The sequence below is a fragment of the Ahaetulla prasina genome, chromosome 1 (assembly GCF_028640845.1).
Source record: "Ahaetulla prasina isolate Xishuangbanna chromosome 1, ASM2864084v1, whole genome shotgun sequence".
In the NCBI taxonomy this organism is placed as follows: domain Eukaryota; kingdom Metazoa; phylum Chordata; class Lepidosauria; order Squamata; family Colubridae; genus Ahaetulla; species Ahaetulla prasina.
In genome coordinates, this window is record NC_080539.1 from 9,225,309 (window position 1) to 9,247,247 (window position 21,939).

General features: G+C 45.0%; 1 protein-coding gene across 7 annotated transcripts in view; it reads left to right on the top strand.

The window, feature by feature from the left end:
• USP32 (ubiquitin specific peptidase 32) overlaps positions 1 to 21,939 on the top strand; it is a 249,254-nt gene that overhangs the window by 71,400 nt on the left and 155,915 nt on the right. For all 7 annotated transcript variants that reach the window (XM_058164121.1, XM_058164122.1, XM_058164123.1 and 4 more), the window contains exon 2: positions 5,079 to 5,206. In XM_058164121.1, the coding sequence (XP_058020104.1) occupies positions 5,079 to 5,206 (128 nt within the window). The remainder of the gene's footprint in view (positions 1 to 5,078; positions 5,207 to 21,939) is intronic.

Genomic DNA, 21,939 nt, shown 5'->3' on the forward strand with positions numbered 1-21,939 from the left:
ATGATATAGGACAATGAAAGCTAACCTTTTCTGGACTGAGTGACCAAAGCGTGCCCGAACCCCCAAAATGCATAGCATGTGTGTCCCTTGAGCATGCACCCCGCTCCCGCGTATGCACACACCCCTGCATGTGTCCCGCCCCATGCATGCATGCCCCTGCACATGCCCCGCCCTTCCGCGCATGCGCAACAGGGACCCTAAAGCCAGCTGGCCAACGGGAGGCGTGTGCGCATGCGCGGTGGAGCTGAACTGGGGCGATGGCTCATGTGCCCACAGAGAGAGCACTGCATGCCACCTCTGGCATGCGTGCCACAAGTTCCCCATCATGGATATAGGATCTCCTGCTTGAGGAGGGGGCTGGACTGGAAGACCTCCAAGGTCCCTTCCAGCTCTATTCTGATTCTAATTCTGCTGTTTCTAAGGTTCTTACTGCTATTTTCCCTGACATGTATTTAAAGAACACCCCTCCTGATATTTTTGAAATGAGCTCTTGGAAAGAAAGTTGGCAGAGAGAAAGTGGCCGTAATCAAAAGAAGCTAAGCATGGCCCATCTCAGGAAAATCAATGGGGCAATAAAATATTAAACACACATTAGAAATAATATTTAACTGCAAGTAATTCAATTTTAATTAAATTAATTTCAATATTATTGAACAGGTAGTCTTTGACTTACAACCAAAACCGAAGCCAAATTTTTTGTTGCTAAGCAAGGTAGCTGTTAAGTGAGTTGCGCCCCATTTTACGACCTTTTTTTTTTTTTGGCACAGTTGTTAAGCGAATTGCTGTGGTTGTTAGGATCGTGCAATCAATAAGCAAATTCCAACTTTCCCCATTGATCTTGCTTGTCAGAAGCCAAGGTGGAAAACAGGGATTGTAGCAACATCAGATACTGCACCCACAGTAAATATGTGAGTTTGGCAGTTGTATATTTTTGTTGAATAAATAAATGAATGATAAAATGCTGGTTTCCAAGTGCCTCAATTTTGATCGTCTGACTGGGGGGATGCAAGAACTGGTTATATGTCATTTTTTTAGTGCCACTGTAACTTCTGACGGTTGTAAGTCAGGGTCTACCTCTACAGGTAGTCCTCGACGTATGTGTTGTGGTCCTCCAGCAGCCTGCGGAGCTGGCAACAGAGTGAGACAAGCGATGAGGCTGAGGAAGAACGTGGGCCAGTCTGGAGGCTGGGGAAGGCCCAGATGAGGGCTCTGCGGTCGGAGGCTGAGGTGGGGCCAGGGCCATCAGGGAATGAGGTGCGGATTCCAGAGCCTCCAGAGGCTGACAATAGAGAGGCAGAGGAACAGGAGCCTGTTCCTAATGCACGCATGAGAAGAGCTGCCAGAAGGCAAGAGCAGCTCAAGCAAAGAGGACGACTCGGGAGTAGGGCCAAGAGATGATTGGCCCCTCCCATAAGGCTTAAAAGACCAGCAACAGCGTTTGGACTCTGCCAGAAAACAACGTTGATAGCTTTGTCTTGTTGCATTTATTTTGTATTGGTGTCTTCTGAACTTTTGCCAAGAAAGGCCTTTGGCAGTTTGCCTAATTGGACCAAGGTTGGTGATAGGACTGAGGAATTTGTGTTGGGAGGAATTTGCTTTCATTTAGTTGAACTATGCTGGGAATGAAGTAATTCTCAGCTTTTCGAATAAAGTTTGTTTGTTTTTACACTGACTGAGTTTCCTACTACCTACTGGGGCCTGGGTCACAACAGTATGATCCCAATTGAATCCAACATTTCTGTTGTTAAGTGAGCATTTGTTCAATGAGTCTTGCCCCTTTTTACGGCCTTTCTTGCCACAGTTGTTAAGTGAATCGCTGCAGTTGATAAGTTAGTAACCTGGTTGTTAAGTGAGCGTGGCTTGCCCCTTGACTTTGCTTGTCAGAAGATTGCAAAAAGTGGGTTACACAATCCCCGGGACGCTGCAACGGTCATAAGAATGAACCAGTTGCCAAGCGTCTGGATTTTGATCACATGACCATGGGGATGCTGCAAAGGTGGTGACTGTAAAAAACGGTCATAAGTCGCTTTTTTCAGTTTTTTCCGTTGTAACTTTGAACAGTCACTAAATGAACTGTTGTAAGTCGAGGACTATCTGTATGCTAATATAGGTCTCCCAGTGCTGAGCAAAGGCGTTTGAAGATTTTGCTGGGGAGCCTGATTGCATTCATGCGTGGTGAAGACAATCTTTGATTGACTGTGGTTTGTCAAGAGGAGAGAACATGATAGCCGTCTTCCAGTATTTGAGGGTGTGCCACAAAGAGGAAACTAATCAAGTAGGGTAGCAACCTGGAATTAAGGAGAGAAACTCTTAACAGTGAAGACAATTAACCTGTGGAACTACTTGCCACTGGTGGTTTTTAAGAAGAGACTGGACAGTCACTTGTCTGAAATGGTATAGGTTCTTCTGCTTGAGCAGAAGGCTGGACTAGAAGACCTCTAAAGGTCCCTTCCAGCTCTACTCCGATTCTGATTCGAAGGCCTCCACTTGTATCATTTTTTATTCATCTATTAAATTTATATGCCACCCATCTCACCATTAGCAACTCTAGGCGGCATATGAATGAGGTGTTAACATAGTATCTCACAGTTTCTTGCCAAGGATCAATCACGGGGCATATGAAACCCACCTGGGCTCAGCTGATGGTTCTACCTTTCTTAGATTTTGTTATCTCCTCAGAGACAACAACCCTAAGTCAAAAATAGCCGGAAAAACGGCCAAAAAACAGGCCGTTTTTCAGGCCGTTTTTCGGGCTGTTTTTGGCCTGAAAAACCAGCCCAAAATGGCCTAGAAAACAGGTTGAAAAAAGTGCGGGGGGCGGGGCCAACCAGTAGTGAGAGTTGCCAGTTCGTCGAACTGCGCAGAACCTTAACTACCGGTTTGCCCGAACCGGCAGCAGCCTACCTCTGTCTCCTCCCCATCAACCTGAGTCCCACAATGCTTTGTGCCGCTGATAATGGTTGTCAACTCCCTTGGTGACAACTTTTTTTTCCTTCTATGAATAAGCGAGAATAATAACAGTGCCTGGCGGCCCAGGAGATGTTTGTTTGGGGGCATTCGTGTTTTATATCCAGGAAAATTGGGGATCAAGAAAGATTCTTTGCTTCTCACGGTTGAGACTTCCCCTGTTTCAGATTCGTATCATCGTGCAAATGAGCAAAGTTCCTGTAGCTGAGAGAAACGCAGTACATATTTTAGCCATGAAACTGAAAAATGAGTTATTCTGGGAGGTGTTTTTTAAAAAATCCTGTTTTATTCCGCTGTCCATGTACTCCAGTTCAAAATTCTGAACGGAGGCAGTTTTGAAATGCTGAGTTGCAACAGAAGAGTTGTTTATATAAGGAGAAATTTTTAGGTGCTGTCAATTAGGCATAATATGTATGTATGAAAATGCACATTGGATTGGAAATGAAAGATTGTGCTGGGAATAAAGAAATAGTTCTCAATTTACGACCACAATTGAGACCAGAATTTCTGTTGCTAGGCAAAGCAGTTGTTCAGTTGTTTTTTTTTGTTGTTTTTTTTTTTACATTTATCTCCCGCCCTTCTCCGAAGACTCAGGGCAGCTTACAGTGTATAAGGCAATAGTCTCATTCTATTTGTATATTTTACAAAGTCAACTTATTGCCCCCCCCCCCCCAACAATCTGGGTCCTCATTTTACCTACCTTATAAAGGATGGAAGGCTGAGTCAACCTTGGGCCGGGCTTGAACCTGTAGTAATTGCAGGCTACAGTGTTCTAATAACAGGCTCCTTACAGCCTGAGCTATTCCGGCCCATCTGATTTCATGATCTTTTTGCCATGGTTGTTAAGCAAATCACTGCAGTTGTTAAATGAATCATACCATCATTAAGCAAATCTCATATCCCCATTGAGTTTGCCGGTTTCGAAGCTGGCTGAGAAAGTCACGAATGGTGATCTCATGACCCCAGGATGCTGCCACTGTCATAGCAATAGCACTTAGACTTATATACCGCTTCACAGTGCTTCACAACCCTCTCTAAGGGGTTTACAGAGTCAGTCTATGGCCCCCAACAATCTGGGTCCTCATTTTACTGACCTTGTAAGGATGGAAGGCTGAGTCGACCTTGAGCCGGTGAGATTCGATCTGCCAAACTGCAGCTAGCAGTCAGCTGAAGAAGCCTGCAGTGCTGCACTCTAACCACTGCACCACCTTGGCTCTATGTAAATACATGCCAGTTGCCAAGCACCCAAATTTTGATCATATGATGGTGGGGAGTGCTACAACGGTCATAAGTGCAGGGACCGAACTTATATGACTTTTTATAGTGCTGTTGTAACTTTGACCAGTCGCTAGATGAACCATTGTGTACACCGAGGACTACTGTGGCTTATTCTTGCATCTCTTCGTTCAGACTTTTGAGAAAGACCCCGCAGTACGTTCAAAGGTGGTCAACCTCATAGGTAGAATACGGTCGCTAAGATGGACAAGCGGTTGAGTTTGCCTTGCGAGACAAGAGGTCTTTGGATGTCTTAATCTCACTCTCTTTTTTTTTTTCTGTTTGAATAGTTAAGGCAGGGTTGTCAAACTCGATTTCATTGAGGGCTGCATCAAGGTTGTGTTTGATCTTGGGGGGTGGGTGGGTGGCCAGCTTGACGTCACTCGTGTTGAGGGCGCCTGTGGATGCCTGCGTGCTCTGCCAGCAAAAACAGGCTCACGAGCTCCGTTTTCTGCTGTGATGGTCTCCTGCAACCATCTGCCAGCGAAAACGGAGCTCGCGTGTGGTCCTCCCGAGCTCTGCTTTTGCTGGCAGAGGCACTGTGAGCTGGTCCTTCGCTGTTTCCAGGGTGGCCCCGTGGGCTAGATCTAAGCTCCCCGCTGGCCAGTTCTAAGCTTCCCATGGGCTAGATCTAAGCTCCCTGCGGGCCAGATCTAAGCTCCCCACTGGCCAGATCTAAGCTCCCTGCGGGCCAGATCTAAGCTCCCCGCGGGCCAGATCCAGCCAGCGGGCCTTGAGTTTGACACCCCTGAATTAAGGAGTGCAAAGAGTTCTTATTTAAAACAAATGTGTCTAATTCCTCTCCCTCCCTCTCTCTTTTCTTCTGCTCAATATAGTGACAGATGTAGAGCTAAAACGGCTGAAAGATGCCTTCAAGAGGACCTGCGGACTCTCGTGTTACATGAGCCAACAATGCTTCATTCGGGAAGTTCTCGGAGATGGAGTTCCTCCAAAGGTTGCAGAGGTAAATTCTCTTCCCGCCCTCCATCTCCTGCACACACACACACACACACACACACACACACACACACACACACACACACACACACCAATCGACCCAGTGTAGAAATGGTCTTTTAAAACATTTCAAGTGAACAACACCAAGTGAAGCAACATTTCACAGAGGAGATATTGGGGTTTGACTACATAGGGCCAAGACAAGTTCCCCTTCTTTTGATGCTGCTGGGCATTTTTCAGAGTTGTGTAGCTCAAGGGCAAAACAGATTCCCTTTGCCTTCTTGTATGTAAAAATAATTTGTCATTCACATTTGCCTGCCAACTGGCAACCTGATTGAATTTGAAATATTCATTAAACTTATTGCCAGGTATGCAGGTTACAGGTGGGGCTCGGATGTTAGTCGAACCAGTAAGTTCAGATCTCTGGAGAAGGTCTTTATTTGTGTCAGAAGCACTTACAAATTATAGACATATAACATTCAACTGAGCGAATAAAATAGATATGAAACAAGTCATAAAAAGGTAAAGGTTTTCCTGTCAGTTGTGTGCAACTCTAGCCGTGCCCACCTGTTTCGTGGCTGAGGAAGCCAGCATTGTCCGAAGACATTTTCCATGGTCATGTGGCCAGCATGATTATATGCCGAGGTGCATGGAATGCTGTTACTTTCCCACTGAAGTGGTACCTATTAATCTACTCACATTCGCATGTTTCTGAATTGCTAGGTAGCCAGGAGCTGGAGCAAGTGACGGGAGCTCACCCCATTGCTCAGAGCTCGGGTCTTGAACCTGGGCTGTCAACTCTCCAGCTGATAAACTCTGCATCTTTAATCAATGAGCCATTGCGCCCCCTTCATAGAAACATAGCCCATATAAAAAAACTATGTAGAATGAATAGTATTAAAACTAAATAACATTTGCTGGGTATCTGGCTACGCTGACAGAGCTGAGGTCGCACAGTAGTTAGAATGCAGTACTGCAGACTACTTCTGTGGACTGACTGCCTGCAATTTGGCAGTTCGAATCTCACCAGGCTCAAGGTCGACTCAGCCTTCCATCCTTCCGAGGTGCGTAAAATGAGGACCCAGATTGGTGGGAGCAATAGGCTGACTCTGTAAACCGCTTAGAGAGGGCTGTAAAAGCACTGTGAAGCGGTATATAAGTCTAAGTGCTATTGCTATTTTCTCTCACCAGCATGAGGTCTTGCTTCACACATGTTGTCGTGTCCCACTCCTCCGCTGACGGACGGGTCAGGGAAATCCGAATCAGGCTTGCCTCTGCAGCTCTGCCGAAAGTCCTAGCAAAGTCCTCAGAGCAGGCAGGAGACCAGAAAGTGACTTCAGCAAGATAAGTTCGACTTTGCCTGACTCAGAGACTGCCAGAAAGCAGATCCTTTATATAGGCCATGGGGTTGGCTCCATGACTCAGCACTCATTAAGGCCTGCCCCTCCCTTCCTTCTGTTGCCTCCGCCTATCCAGTCTTCTGATGCGAGGGTCACTCCAATCAGCAGCTGTTGGAAATAAACTTTCCTCAGGCTCACATGCTGTGGAGGAGGGGGAGGGGTCTAGCTGCTCCGTTTGCCTGGGCATGGAGCCAGGGCTGGGGCCGGGGGGTGCTCCCTCCTCTGCAGCCTGCTTGGGCATGGAGCCAGGGCTGGGACCGGGAGGTGCCCCCTCCTCTTCAGCTTGTCTGGGCATGGAGCCAGGACTGGGGCCGGGAGGCATACATTCCTCCGTGTTCGGGAGCAGATAAGAAGGCCCCGGCTGCTGTGAGAGCGGGCAAGACACAACACATGTACTATGTACTATAGTGTATGTGAGATGCAGCGTCCTTCTCTACATTCACACAGAGTGTCTTCTGTAGGGAAGCCCCATTTTCCTAGATTGTCTTTTGATCTCCGTACCCCAGCGTGCAGTCTGTTTAGCAATTTATTTAGCGGTTCTGGAGAGGGTTGCTTAACCGCGTCAGCTTTTGTCCTGGATTTTCTTTGCTGGCACAGCATAGAGAATACGAATTGATCCTTTCTTTGGCCTTTTGTGTTTTGGCTTTAGGGAGCACTATATACCTGGCAAAATTTAACATTTGATTGACCAGTCAGTTCTTTACCTGCTACTTGAAAGGATATTTCTGTCAAGTCCAAAATGTGATCTCATGCGAGCTTGTTGTTCTTAAGTGTCACGGGTCAATTATAACCTTCTGCATTTTGTGCCTTTGGGAATTTCTTTTTTTTAATTATCTGACTATCAGGGAAGGCTTTTCAATATCATGTTGGATACATTTTCTTATATACTCGGCTTGTGCCGGGGAATAATAAATCCTCCGGGTTTAGGGCTGTAGAGGATTTGAAAACACGTTCTAAAGCAGGGGTGTCAAACTCGATTTCATTGAGGGCCACATCAGGGTTGTGTTTGACTTTGGGGGGGGGCGGGGGGGGCAGCTCAACGTCACTCGTGTCGGGGCGCCTGTGGCGGCCCGAGTGCTCTGCCAGCAAAAACGGGCTCCCAAGCTCCATTTTCGGTTGTGGCAGCCTCCTGCAATCCTCAGCCAGTGAAACGGCCCTCCCGAACTCCGTTTTCACTGGCAGAGGCACTGCGAGCCGGTCCTTCGCTGTTTCCAGATCGTCCCCGCAGGCCAGATCTAAGTACCCCATGGGTCGGATTCAGCCTGCCGGGCCTTGAGTTTGACACTCCTGTTCTAAAGGGCCAGGTTGGGTACAGATTACCATATTTTTCGGAGTATAAGACGCATCTTTGTTTTTGGGGAGGAAAATAATATGAAGAAAGCTGATTGGCGGGTAGATCGGCCTCATGGAATACCCCCAATCAGCTGTTCCCAGAGGTGAACTTTAGCAACAGGTTCCTTGGTTGTGAGCTCTGTGCCTTGCTTTTTTTTTGCTTTTTTTCCTGCCTCTGAAACTTCCGAAACTCTATTTCAGAAAAAACTTCTTTTTCTGCCTCTGAAAGCCTCCGAAACATTCAGAAAAAAAGCCTCTGAAGCTCTGTTTGGGGGCTTCTTTTTGGAAGCTTCATTTCTGATGCTTTTTTCAGCCTCTGAAACCTCCCTTTGAGAAGCTGGGCGGGGCTACATTCGGAGTATAAGATGCATCCAGATTTTCACCCTCTTTTTGGGGGGTGGGTGGGAAGGTGCGTCTTATACTCCGAAAAATACAGTATACTGGAGAAGGTCTACTGATGCGGTCACTAAGGGTTGACACCAACTTGATGGCACATAATCTAAACTTCAGGATTCTATGTGAGTCATTTTGGCCACAGGCCTATAGATGTTATCATTCAATATCAATAGGATATTTGTAGGTCAGGGTTGAATACTTGGGTCTTCGGTGCTCTCTGAGCTTGGTGGTTTTCTTGCAGACGTTTCATTACCCAACTAGGTAACATCATCAGTGCTGCGAGGGAGTGGGGTTTGCTCTTTGTTAATATACAAGTGCTTGCCCTCGAGTGTTCTTGATGGTTTCTTGATTAGGTTATTGCTAACTGTTAGCTTATTTGTCTGAATTAGTAGTTCCTTGATTGGGGTATTGTTTGCTTCAAGATTGTTGGTCAGTAGTAGCCCAGCTGAGGCTGGAAGGCTACTCACGTTACTAGGTGTCTCTGGGATATAGATCAGAGGTAATTTGCATGATTGTCATTCTAAAAATCAGCTTTATTTTTTACTTGCTCTCTGTGGCTCCTGTAATCAGATTTTTCTTCATTAATTACCCCTTTATTCCTGTTGCATTCACTTAATTCTCCACCCTCATGCTCAGGTTTCTGCTATACAACATTTCTTTGACAAAGCGGCTAATTATTCCCCTGTTGTCTCTTGTTATATAGTGACAGCCCCATTAAATAACCCAGACCAGGAAATCAACTCAACAGGAAGGGTAAAAATATGTCTGATTGTACATATTGAATGAGGGGGTTCTTGGTGCTCACTGAGCTTGGCTGTTTTCTTGAAGATGTTTCATTACCCAAACTAGGTAACATCATCAGTGCTAGAATGGGGTGGGGTTGGAGAGTGAGGTTCATTCTCTGTTTATATATAGTGGCTTGCCCTCTCAGTGTTGGTGGAGTGTTTTTGGTGGTTCCTCCCAGCTATCAACGGGCACATTGAGATAAACAACATCTACACACCACTCAAAAGAGATAATCAATAAGCCGGGAAGGAAACAAAGAAGACCAAAAGACCCCCCTCACCAGCAATCAATTTCCAGATAAGCGGAAATTAACACCAAGATCAATACTGGACCAACTATCCATGCTGATCAGTGCATTCGTGTGGAATGTCTGCCTTATTTACTCATTTCTAGCTTTGTCCAGCCTGTTTTGGAAGCTTGGATGTAACTCTTGTGTCTTGAAAACATAATAGCACTTATAGCAGTAGCACTCAGACTTACATACCACTTCAGTGCTTTACAGTCCTCTCTAAGTGGTTTAAAGAGTCGGCATCTTGCCTCCATCAATCTGGGTCCTCATTCTACCGACTTTGGAAGGATGGAAGGCTGAGTCAACTTTGAGCCGATCAGAATCGAGCTCTTGGCAGTGAGCAGTGAGTTAACCTGCAATACGGCATTCTAACCATTGCGCCACCATGATGACGGAGAAGTGATTTTTTTTTTTTTAATCCTTAGACACTTCAACTTCCGTGTCTTTCTCCTCACTGGAGCAGAAAAGTCACTCATGTTTTAGGGAAGGAAAGGCGATTATTTCAGTGTGTGCCATGTGAATGGAAGCTTTTTGTCTTGCCTCTTCTTTTTTTTTAATTTGGTGCGATTCCATTTAATCTCTACCGTTGTTTTTTTCCAGTGCCGATTCGCAACAGCTCTCAACAGCTGGGTCAGCAGCTCAGCAGTCTGTCTAGAGAATTGTTCACAAGTGCTCTTGTTTCACTCTGTTTCAGAGTAGATATCAGATTGTTGCAGATCACGCTGACCGGCACTGTTAATTCGAGAAATGGCTGTTTGTCTACGGGGCAAAAATGGGATGTTAATCTTGAGTGTCTTTCTTCTCATGATCAGATACGGATGCTCATGGCAAAACTACTTCTAAAATAAATCTTGCCTTTAGAAGAGCAATGCGATCTGGGAACCCATGGGGTCAGCGGTGAAATGTAAAATTCGTTACTACCGGTTCTGTGGGCGTGGCTTAGTGGGGGGGGGTGTAATGTGACTGGGTGGGCATGGCCAACTTTTTTTTTTTTAAAGCAGTTTTTCTACAACCTCTTCAGCCGAAGAGGTTGTAAAAAATGCTTTTAAAAGGCTCTGACGATCCCAGCTGAGATGCCTGATCGTCAGAGGCTTTTGTTTTCTTTTAAAAACTTTTTTTTGCCTTTAAAAGAAAAAAAAAAAGCCTCTGACGATCAGGCCGCTCAGCTGGGATCGCCAGAGGAGCCTTTTAAAAGCAGTTTTTTTACAACCTCTTCGGCCAAAGAGGTTGTAGAAAAAATGCTTTTAAAAGGCTCTGAGGATCCCAGCTGAGCTGCACAATCATTAGAGGTTTGTTTTTTTTTACTTTTAAAAGCATTTTTTTCCGCCAAAGAAAAAATGCTTTTAAAAGGCTCTGAGGATCCCAGCTGAGCTGCACAATCATTAGAGGTTTGTTTTTTTTTACTTTTAAAAGCATTTTTTTCGGCCAAAGAAAAAATGCTTTTAAAAGTAAAAAAAAACACACCTCTAATGATCGCATGGCTCAGCTGGGCATGGGGTGGAGGGTGCAGGGATTTTTGCTACCGGTTCTCCGAGCCACCCGCCACCATCGCACGATCCAGTCCGAACCGGGAGCATTTCACCCCTCCATGGGGTCCTCGGAGACCCTTTTAGAGGTCCATGAAATTAAATAAATAAATAATTTGAAAGTTCCTTAGGGTTTATTTCTAATACAGTAAACATCAGTAGATTTAAATCTGCTTAAGGCAAAGCTTTTTGGGGCCCTCAATCATTTCTAAGGGGTTATTAAGGGGTTCTGAGACCCAAATGTTTTGCGAATGTCTGCCTGAGAGCAGGCATGAGCAGATATGGTCCCAGCTGGCTCAGGAATTTGGGGAGTTGAAGTCCACAGGTCATAAAGGGGCCATAGTTGAGCCTCTGTGGCTCAGACTGGTAAGACCGTCTGTTATTAACAGCAGCTGCTTGCAATTACTGCAGGTTCTAGTCCCACCAGGCCCAAGGTTGACTCAGCCTTCCATCCTTTATAAGGTAGGTAAAATGAGGACCCAGATTGTTGGGGGGGCAATAAGTTGACTTTGTATATAAATATACAAATGGATGAAGACTATTGCTTGACATAGTGTAAGCCGCCCTGAGTCTTCAGAGAAGGGGGGGATATAAATGCAAATTTTTAAAAAAATAGTTGTCTATCCCTGGACCAGTACCAGTTGTTAAGTGAATTTTGGCCGTGCAAGTGGCAGGTGAGCATGCAAAGCTTTATTTGCTCACGCGTTGGGTTTAACAGATTAACAGAGTTGGAAGGGATCTTGTAGGTCATCTAATCCACACACACACACACACACCCAAGCGGGAGACCTTACACCATTTCCCACAAATGGCAGTCCAGTCTCTTCTCAAAAACTTCCAGTGATGAAGCTCCCACAACTTCCGAAGGCAACTTCTGTTCCATGGGTTGATTGTTCTCACTGTCAGAAAATTTCTCCTCATTTCCAGGTTGAATCTCTCCTTGATCAGTTTCCACCCATTATTCCTTGCTTGGCCTTCAGGTGCTTTGGAGAATAGCTTGACCCCCTCCTCTCTGTGGCAGCCCCTCAAATATTTGAAGACTGCTGTCCTGTCTCCCCTGGTCCTTCTCTTCACTAGACCAGCCATGCCCAGTTCCTGCAACCATCCTTCATTAGGTTTCATTATCTTCATTAGATTAGGTTGCTCACGAGCAACCATTCCCTATCCCTCCACCCTCCCCCTTGCTGCTGCTAGTCTGCAGGCCCAAAATGGTTGGGGATCACTCTACCTTAGAGGATAATTTGCTGCATTAGGAATCCATTAACGTGGCAGATTTGGTGTATATTTCTGGGAACATTGATCCTTTCTGATGGAAAATTAATTTCTGGGGTATGAAAAAAGTCTCTGCTCTTGGCTCCTTTGACCATATTCCCCAGCAATCCTAACTAGACATGGTTCCTAATGCAGAAAGCCAAAGTATATAAACCATGTCCTTTCCCAGTTAATTTTTTTTTAATTTATTTACATTTATATCCCGCCCTTCTCCGAAGACTCAGGGCGGCTTACAATGTATAAGGCAATAGTCTCATTCTATTTGTATATTTACAAAGTCAACTTATTGCCCCCCCAACAATCTGGCTCCTCATTTTACCTACCTTATAAAGGATGGAAGGCTGAGTCAACCTCGGGCCGGGCTTGAACCTGCAGTAATTGCAGGCTGCTGTGTTCTAATAACAGGCTTCTAACAGCCTGAGCTATTCACGGCCCTTTTAAAGTTAAATCGTCCCTTGCCTGAAATCTTAAATTGCAAACCAATTTGCTTACAATTTGTGTTACAGGAAAGATTCCTAGTCCAAATCGCTTTGCAGATAATCTTTGAGTTACAACAATTTGTTTAGTGACTGCTCAAAGTTAAATTGGCACTGAAAAAAGTGACTTATGACCATTTCCCGCCTCTCCCCTTACGATGTTGCAGTATCCCTGTGGTCACATGATCAAAACTCAGATGCTTGGCAACTGGCATGTATTTATGACGGTCGCAGTGTCCTGGGGTCATGTGATCCCCTTTTGTGACCTTCTGACAAGCAAAGTCAACGGGAAAGCCGGATTCACTTGAGAACCATGTGATTATCCTACAGGTGCTTTTTTTCAAGAGGCAACTGGACTTTCTAGTTTTTCTTTAAAGACGTTTCACTTCTCCTCCAAGAAGCTTCGTCAGCTCTGGTTGGATGGTGGGGAATGGAAGGATTTATATTGCTTGCAGACAGCTGATCATTTGCGTCCTTTTAGAGGGTCCTTGAGGCCACTCGGAGGTTTGTCTGTGTCCTCAGGGTCACCTGAGTGGTGCAAATGGGTGTGGAGCCTTCTTGGAACTGTTGAAAGGATTGTGTTGTAAATTGGATATAGCAGTTCCAAGAAGGCTTCACACCCATTTGCATCACTCAGGTGACCTTGAAGACACAGATAAACCTCCAGGTGACCTTAACGACCTGCTAAAAGGATGCAAATGACCAGCTGTCTGCGAAGAGTACAAATCCTTCCTTTCCCCACCATCCAGTCAGAGCTGAAGAAGCTTCTTGGATGAGAAGTAAAACGTCTTCCAAGAAAAAACAAGAAAGCCCTTGAAAAAAGCACCTTTGGGGCAACCATGACCTGGATGACTGAGAATCTCCATAGACAACCATGTGACTAATTTAACTTCAGTGTTTCATTTAACAACTGTGGCAGGAAAGGTCATAAAACAACACACAGCTTACTAAACCACTGTCTCACTGAGCAACAAAATTTTTGCTAAGTTGGAGTCACACTGAGTGAGTTGAGCGGCCATACAAATTTTCTTAACTTCTTAAATTTTGTGATTGATTTCTTTAAAAAGAATCATGAAAAATTTTAGCATGGGCGATGCTAGTCACGCACACTATTTTTCTCTGTGTCTTCTTGAGGGCCGCAAATTGGGGGGGGGGAACAACTTTCCTAAATCCAGAGAGAGCAACTAGTGGCATCATGAGAAGGGATGCTATTTTAAAATAGATCTTATGGCACCTGCTGCAAACTTGCTGACTGAACCACTTGCCTGGGACAGTCTCTCTTCACTCCCCCACCCCACCCCAATTCTGACTTAACTCTCCCATTTTGGGGAACATGCCATTAAAGACAGAGAAGAGAGCACAGCTGTTCCCACCCCTCCAGCCCTCCCTTTCTATTCCTGTTGAGAAAATTCTTCTTATTCCTTCTCTTGTTAGTTGGATGTAGCAGGAAGGGAAAAGGGCAGTTTTAGTTCTACAGCCAAATTTGGAGAACCCTGTTTCCCCCCACTCCCCCCCAAAAAAATATGTATACCAAGACATCCTTTTCACCTTCCATATCCCAACTTGGGTATGGGGTTGACAGATTAAGAGAAGAATCCATCTCTCCCTGCCCCCACCATCAGCGGTCGGTTTCACATTTTCTCACCACCGGTTCAACACGCTCGTGCACACTTGCTTCGTGCGTGTGCCCATTCTTCGCATGCACCTGGCGCCCGGGTTCGAAAACGTGGCTAAATAGAACGGCATTACGTCCAGGCGGGTGGGCAGGCCCATCTGCAGTCTCCGCTACCGGTTCGCCTGAACCTGTCCGAACCGGCTGAATATGACCTCTGCCCCCTCCTGCTTATCTTGCTCCTTTCCTCCCCATCTTTTTAATTGTAACTTCTTCTTCTTTCCTAAAAGGTATATTTATTGTTCATGTTTTTATTGGCTTTTAATTTTGTGAGCCACCCAGAGTTGCTTGAAAGGGAAATGGGTGACAGTTTAAACCAAACCAATCAATCGATCAATAGAGTGAGTACAGGTAGTCCTCAACTTACAACCACAACTGAGCCCAAAATTTATGTTGTTAAGGCGAGAAATTTGTTGAGTTTTGCCCCATTTTATGACGTTTCTTGTCACATTTGTTAAGTGAATCGCTGATGTTGTTCAATCAGTAACATGGTTGTTAAGTGAGTCTTGATTTTGCTTGTCAGAAGGTTGCAAAAAGGGATCGCGTGACCCTAGAACACCGCAACTGTCATAAATGTGTCAGTTGTCTCTATGGCTAGGGAATTCTGGGAGTTGAAGTCCACAAGTCTTAAAGTTGCCAAAGTTGGGGGCCCCTGGTTTAGTGGTTAAGGCACCAGGCTACAAAGCAGGAAACCATGAATTCAAGTTCCGCCATAGCCAAGAAAGCCAGCTGGGTATCTTTGGGTGAGTCAGTCCCTCTCAGTGCAATCCACCATGGTGGCTGGGGAATTCTGGGAGTTGAAGTCCACAAGTCTTAAAGTTGCCAGGGTTGGATTGGATACCCCTAATCTAAAGCAACTTCCTAACTCTCACGGTTCTGGAGAATAAAATGTGACAAAATGGATAATGTTAAAAAAAAAAAAGATGTTAGAAAAAGTTAAAAGGTTGTATTGGGTAATTTTGAAAGCGATTTCAGTGGGGAAGAGTGTATATATGCAAGTATTGATTTTTCTGGTATGAGTGATTAAATGTCTAGGCATCTCCCATTAAGTGAATTCAGATGTAGGTATGGCCTATTTATTTCTGGTAAAACAGACTAACGATATTTTTTTTCTGTCACTGCAAAAGCTGTTATTGATTAATGTGCCGGCATTTCTTGCAGGTGCTATTGTGTACATGTCCAACAGGAAAGATTTGAAGTGGGGACCCTCATATGAGTGTAATGTACAAATCGGGGTTTTGCGAAGGAGGGTGTAAAATCAGTTGCACGTAAGTCCTGGTAAAAGGCACGGATGTTCAACTGCTATAGGCCCAATTAAGTTTGCAGACCTCATGATTTGTGGGGGCTCCTACCCTCTGGAACGAGCTCCCTCTGGGGCTTCGTCAACTCCCCAACCTCAGGTCCTTCCGCCGCGAGCTGAAGACGTTGCTGTTTCGAAGAGCAGGACTAGCGTGAACGTAGTTTTAAATTGGGTTTTAAATCAGGGGTTTTAAACGGGGTTTTAAATTTGTATTTAAAAGTTTTAGGCCATCAATTGAATTAATTTTCTATTCTTTTTGCTGTTTTATATATATTATATATTTTCTGTTGTTTTATTGGCTGTGAACCGCCCTGAGTCCTTCGGGAGATGGGCGGTATACAAATATAATAAATAATAATAATAATAATTTGGAGATGAGTTTTGAAAAACATGATCAGAGGGGGCTGAAAGTGTTGGAAAAAATGTTGTGTTTTTTTTTATGGTCCTCATGCAGCCATACTTATTCTTCCTCAAGCTACAAGAAATAAATACAATATTTTACAAGTTGTATGTCTGAGGATTAGCTGGGTTTTCACTCTGAAAGCTAATTATCATAAATCAGTGCGTGTAAGTGTAAGATAAAATCTTGGGATCTTTGCAGCAGCAGTTAAACTGTCTTTAATATAAAGAATCACTTCCATCCGAGAGGCAGTTTAGTCTCCAGATTAAGGCACCAGAAGAGAAACTGGGAGAGTGGGAGTTCTAGTCCCATTTTATGCATGAAAGCCATCTGGGTGACCTTGGGCCAGTCACTCTCTCTCAGCCCAACTCACTCACAAGGTTTTTGTTGCTGGGGAAAATAGGAGGAGGAAGAAGTATTAAATATGTCACCTGCCTTGAGTTGTTTATAAAAAAACAAAGATGGGATATAAATAATAAAATTGTAGAAGCAATAATCTTTTGGACTCTTAAGTAGATTTAACAATATGTACAATCATAGCCCTTGAGTTACGACCATTTGTTTAGCACTTGGTCAAAGGTACGACGATGCCAGAAAAAGGAATTTACGACTGATCCTCGCATTTAAAACCATTGCAGTGTCCCTGTGGTCACGTGATCACAATCTGGGGGTCTTGGCAATGGGCTCACATTTCTGGTAGTAGCAGGGTCCTGGAGTCACCTGATGGACATTTGCAACTTTCCCAACTTGTATGTGACCTGGAAAGTCAGTGGGGCAGCTGGTGTTGGAAGAAAAATCTGGTCCGGTTCCAAGCCGGGAAAAAGACACTGGAAATAAAATGGAGGCTGATTGGAAAGAAGGACTCTGTTTATTAATGAGCAGAACCAACAAAAGCATGTAGTTCTGGGACAGCTGACAAATTGGTTTGATGAGTACATGGATTTTTATAGGATTCTGAGATGCTCCAGGGGGTTATGCAATGTAGTGAGACTTATGTCTTTTGCTCTTCTAAAGGTGGTGGGTTAATCCTATTATGTCCTAAAGGGTCACGTCCTGTCCTTCTTAATCCCATCAACTGGAGCTGATGGTGTTTTGTTTGTGAATAGAGTGGCCCAGTCTTTCTTAATGGGCATAAAATATCCATCTCTAAAGACTTTAGGCATCTGCTGGAGGCTGTTTCATTATGCAGGAAGGAAGACAGGGATTCTTTCTGCCTTTAAGACCATGTTTTTCCATTTCTGCTTTGGGAAAATATAATATTCTGCCTCTTCTAATACTCCCCACAATATTTCATTCCCTTGGGTAGGGGGGCTTCCTACACCAGCAAGGAAGGTCACAGATGGTGACCACAGGACGTCTCCCTTAACGACCATGGCAAAAGAAGCCATAAAATTGGGTGCAGTCATTTAATGACCATAACTCTTAACAGCACATTTTGCAGTCCCAACTGTGGGCGTAGGTCGAGGACTAACTATAGATGGACCCACATCCTTTGTAGTTAAGGAAGGAACCCAATGTATTGACGGAGGTTTTAACCTCTGAGCCCCTCTCAAAGCTGAGGGGGGTCTCAATTCGCTTCCTGTTCAATGGGAGACGATACGCCAGGTCAGCACAAACTGCCCAGGCACTAAAATTAGATGGTGAGCTATGTGCGTTGTGTTACTGTCCCACGTGGCCTTCAGTAGGCTTGTCTCTTTGAGAAACTTGTGGTTTTCATTTGTGCTCCGTTGGTAAATTTACCCCACTCTTTTAAGGAGGCGTTTCCTCAAACACCTGATTGCAGGAACAATTTTTCTTTTTTTCTTTTTCATTTTTTCCTGACAGCCGCTTTAGTTTCTGAAGGGTTTAGAGCAGGGTTTTCCCATCTTGGCCACCATGGCATTCAGTTTTTCAGCAGCTCCGTTAGTCAATGGGTGGAAAGCTGAGCTAAGCCCCTGGGATGACACAATGGACGACAAGAACTCCTTCCAGAACTTAGCAGTAAACTGGACCCCACAATCCAATATTATTCTCCTTGGAACCCCATGTAGTCTGTAGATATGCTTCACAAACAGTTTTGCCAGCTTCTTGGCCGAGGGTAGTCTGTTGCACGCAGTGAAGTGTGCTTGTTTGGAAAATAAATCAATGCTTTCATGATAAATTCCCCGGGAAATCAAAACCCCCAAGACCATCCCCTGATTCCGCAGTCGATCACATGCTCCAATCGCCAACCGTCCCATCTCAAGACAGCCGTCCAACCACTCTTCCTCCAGATGCAGGATCGGCCTGACCTTGACCGACAGGAAGAATGCTATTCTGTCTAAAGACACCCCCTCTACTAAATTCCCCTCCTCCTACTTTCCCACACATGAGAAAGTGGCAGCACGGAAGCTTCCGGCCTAGTATGGCTTCCAAAGCTGACAGGCGTCGTCCCCCCACCCAGTTGAAGAAAACACACCCTGGAAAATAAAACAGACAAAACACAAAAGATAGGGTTAACGCCTTGTACATTACTTCTTAACCCCTTCTCCCCACCCCAGGAGGACCCTTTGGGCAGCCGAGGGCTGCCAGACGGATGGACTTCCACTCCCAGGATTCCCCAGCCTGCCCATGTTGGCTAGGGAATCCTGGGAGTGGAAGTCTTCCCATCTGTTTTGGAGGAAATCCTGCAAAACCTGGCAGTCCTCCCGACCTGGTTTAGAGGAAGAATTTCCCCCTCTCCCAAAGAGGATTTTCTCCGTCCTGGACATGCTTTCACCAAGGACATTGAATTCCACTTGAGGAGTTATTGAATAATCCCTTTGTGGCTGATGGAGTAATGTGCAACCTTTGGGAGGAGATTAAGCACCTGGCAGAAATTTTTAACTTGGAGGGACTTACTTTGTGGCTCTCCTTTGGTTGCAGTTGAGACCAAGACCTAGTGATGGGTGGTGGGAAATAACCCAGGTGAAGCTTTGTCTTTGGCTGGGACCTGTTAGCCATCTAATTAGTAGTTTAGGCACCAAGCTAGAAAGCATGAAAACCAGCTGGGCAACGTTGAGCCAATCACCAGGAGAGTGTGAGTTCTAGTCCCGCCTTAGCCATGAAAGCCAGTTAGGAGACTTTGAGCCAATCATCAGAAGACTGTGAGTTCTAGTCCCGCCTTAGCCCAGAAAGCCAGTTGGGCAACTTTGAACCAATCACCAGGAGACTGTGAGTTCCAATCCTGTTTTAGCCATAAAAGCCAGCTGAGTGACCATGGGCCTGTCTCAGCCCAACCCACCTCACAAGGTTGTTGTGGTGACAATAGGAAGAGGAAGGTGTGTTGGATATGTTCTATTGGTAAAACTAATAAAGGTGGGATACAAATAAAATTAATAAATAAACTTCTCAAATTACACAAGGATACATAGTTCACAGCTTGGTAAACATCACTTCAAGGGGACGCATATCAGCTCCACCAGAGGATGCTTTTCCTGGGGAAGGGCAAAAACGCCCCTGTTTTTGCGAAAAACTCGCCCGTTTTTGGCCTCCCAACCCACCCACCCCCATGCATTGCATTTTTGCCCTCCACAGTCCCCAGGACCATTCTGCAGGCCTCCTAAACCCCTTGCAGTTTTTCACAAAAACGGGACACACAGGGTGAGGTTTCGGGTAGCCATAAATGGCAGAATTTGGTGTATTAGACGCACCAACATTCCCACCCTCTTTTAGGGAGGGGGGAAAGTACATCTTATACTCCGAAAAGTACGGTAATTTCTTCACAATAAAACTTGCAGAGAAGTTGAGCTGTAGATTGAAGAGCTTTAGATCGAGGGGGGGAGAGAGTTTGGAGCCCTTGATCCCAATGGTTGCCAGGGTGTGAAAAAATGCTAGGCTCTCTCGCCTTAGCGTTTCATTCCATCTCAATCCTTCTGTTTGGGACATCCATTTGGTATCGATCCGTCTACGGTGGCTTAAAAACTCATTATTGTGATACCGGGAGAGCAGAAAACCCCGAAACAGTGATTTAGTGGTTGATCCAAGAAAATAAAGCAACCTATGCATTACAGCAGACAAATCACACACTTCAAGGACCACCAGTGTTATCTGGCTTTGAAGGCAGGGAAAATAATACTTCTTTAGGGTTTTTGCTCTGCATTCTCTCCATCAGATACCTAAGAACATGGACCTGGGCACAAAGATGCTGCAATTTTTGGATATGCTTCTACTCTTGTCCCATAGAGGAAGCTTAGCATGTCAGAAGAAACCATATAACAGTGGTTCTCAACCTTTATAGTGCTGCGACCCCTTTAATACAATTCCCCACGATGTGGCAACCCCAACTATAAAATTATTTTCATTTTGAATTTATCGCGCCTGAAGCCATATTGGCTAGCGATCTGAGCTGCTTGCGATTGCCTTGAGGACGGAGGCATTAAAGCGGAGACTCCTCCCCTATTAAGTTTATCGCGCCTGAAGCCAGATTAGGCTAGCGATTGGGAGTGATTGCAGCTGGCTTGAGAGGGAGACATCAGATTTCTCTCTTTTTTTAATTCATCGCGCCTGAAGCCGAATTCGGCTATCGATTTGAAGAGCCTGCAGCTGGCTTGTGGAGTCAACCATTGGAGCGCGATTCTTCGACTCGAAGTATACTTCCCATATTTCTGATGGTCTTAGGCGACCCCTGGCAAATCGTCATTCGACCCCCAACGGGGTCCCGACCCACAGGTTGAGAACCGCTGCCATATAACCACATCTTAGATGCTCCTCAAACGTCTCTCCTTTGGAAAGCGAAGGATGTGACAAGAAGTTGGGCCACTACTGACCCTTCTTGATGTCACATGATACAGGTAGTCCTCGGCTTACGACCACAATTGAGGCAAAAATTTATATTGCTAAACGAGACATTTGTTAAGTGAGCTTTGCCCCATTTTACACCCTTCCTTGCCACAGTTGTTAAGTGAATTGCTGCAGTTGTTAAGTTAGTAACGCAGTTAATTAAGGGAATCTGGCTTCCCGGGTAAATTTCCTTGTCAGAAGGTCGCAAAAGGGGATCAATCATCACGTGATCTCAGTCATAAATATGAGTCTGTTGCCAAGTGCCTGAATTTTGATCATGGGGATGCTGCAAATTGTGGAAAACGGTCATGAGTCACTTTGTTCAGCCCTGTTGTAACTTTTGAACGGTCACTAAACGAACTGTTGTAAGTCGAGGACTGCCTGTGTACAAACCTGTTGTCAATCAAGTCAACCCAATACCTGTTGCTGTAAAAAAGCTGTTCACTGTTAACCCCCCTCAACCCAAAATAAATTAAACTTCAAACCCTCTGCTGCTATATTTACCTCACAGAAACGCCACAAATGGCTTGAAGGCCTAGCATTTTCTGAAGCCCTTTCTGTTTTCTCAAGGGAAGCTCACAAAAACAGCAAAGTTGAGACTCTCAGAGTAAATGCTCTCCTCCCTCACCTACAGGTAGCCCTCGACTTACAACAGTTTGTTTAGTGACCGTTCAAAGTTACAACAGCACTGAGAAAAAGTGACTTATGACCGTTTTTCATACTTATGACTGTTGCAGCATCCCCCTGATCACGTGATCAAAATTCAGATGCTTGGCAACTGACTCCTATTTATGACGGTTGCAGTGTCCCGGGGTCGTGCGATCCGCTTTTGCAACCTTCTGACAAGCAAAGCCAACTGGGAAGCCAGATTCACTTAACAACCATATTACTAACTTAACAACTGCAGTAATTCCATTAACAACTATGACAAGGTCATAAAATGGGGCAAAAGTTAACTTCACAAATGTCTCGCTTAGCAACAGAAATTTTGGGCTCAGTTGTCATAAATCAACGTTCTCTTAATGAATATTCCCCATAAAAAAATTATTGTCTTGTCTATGAAGTTGACCCAATACTTGTTCACAGTAAGAAAGCTGTTAGCTGTTAAACCC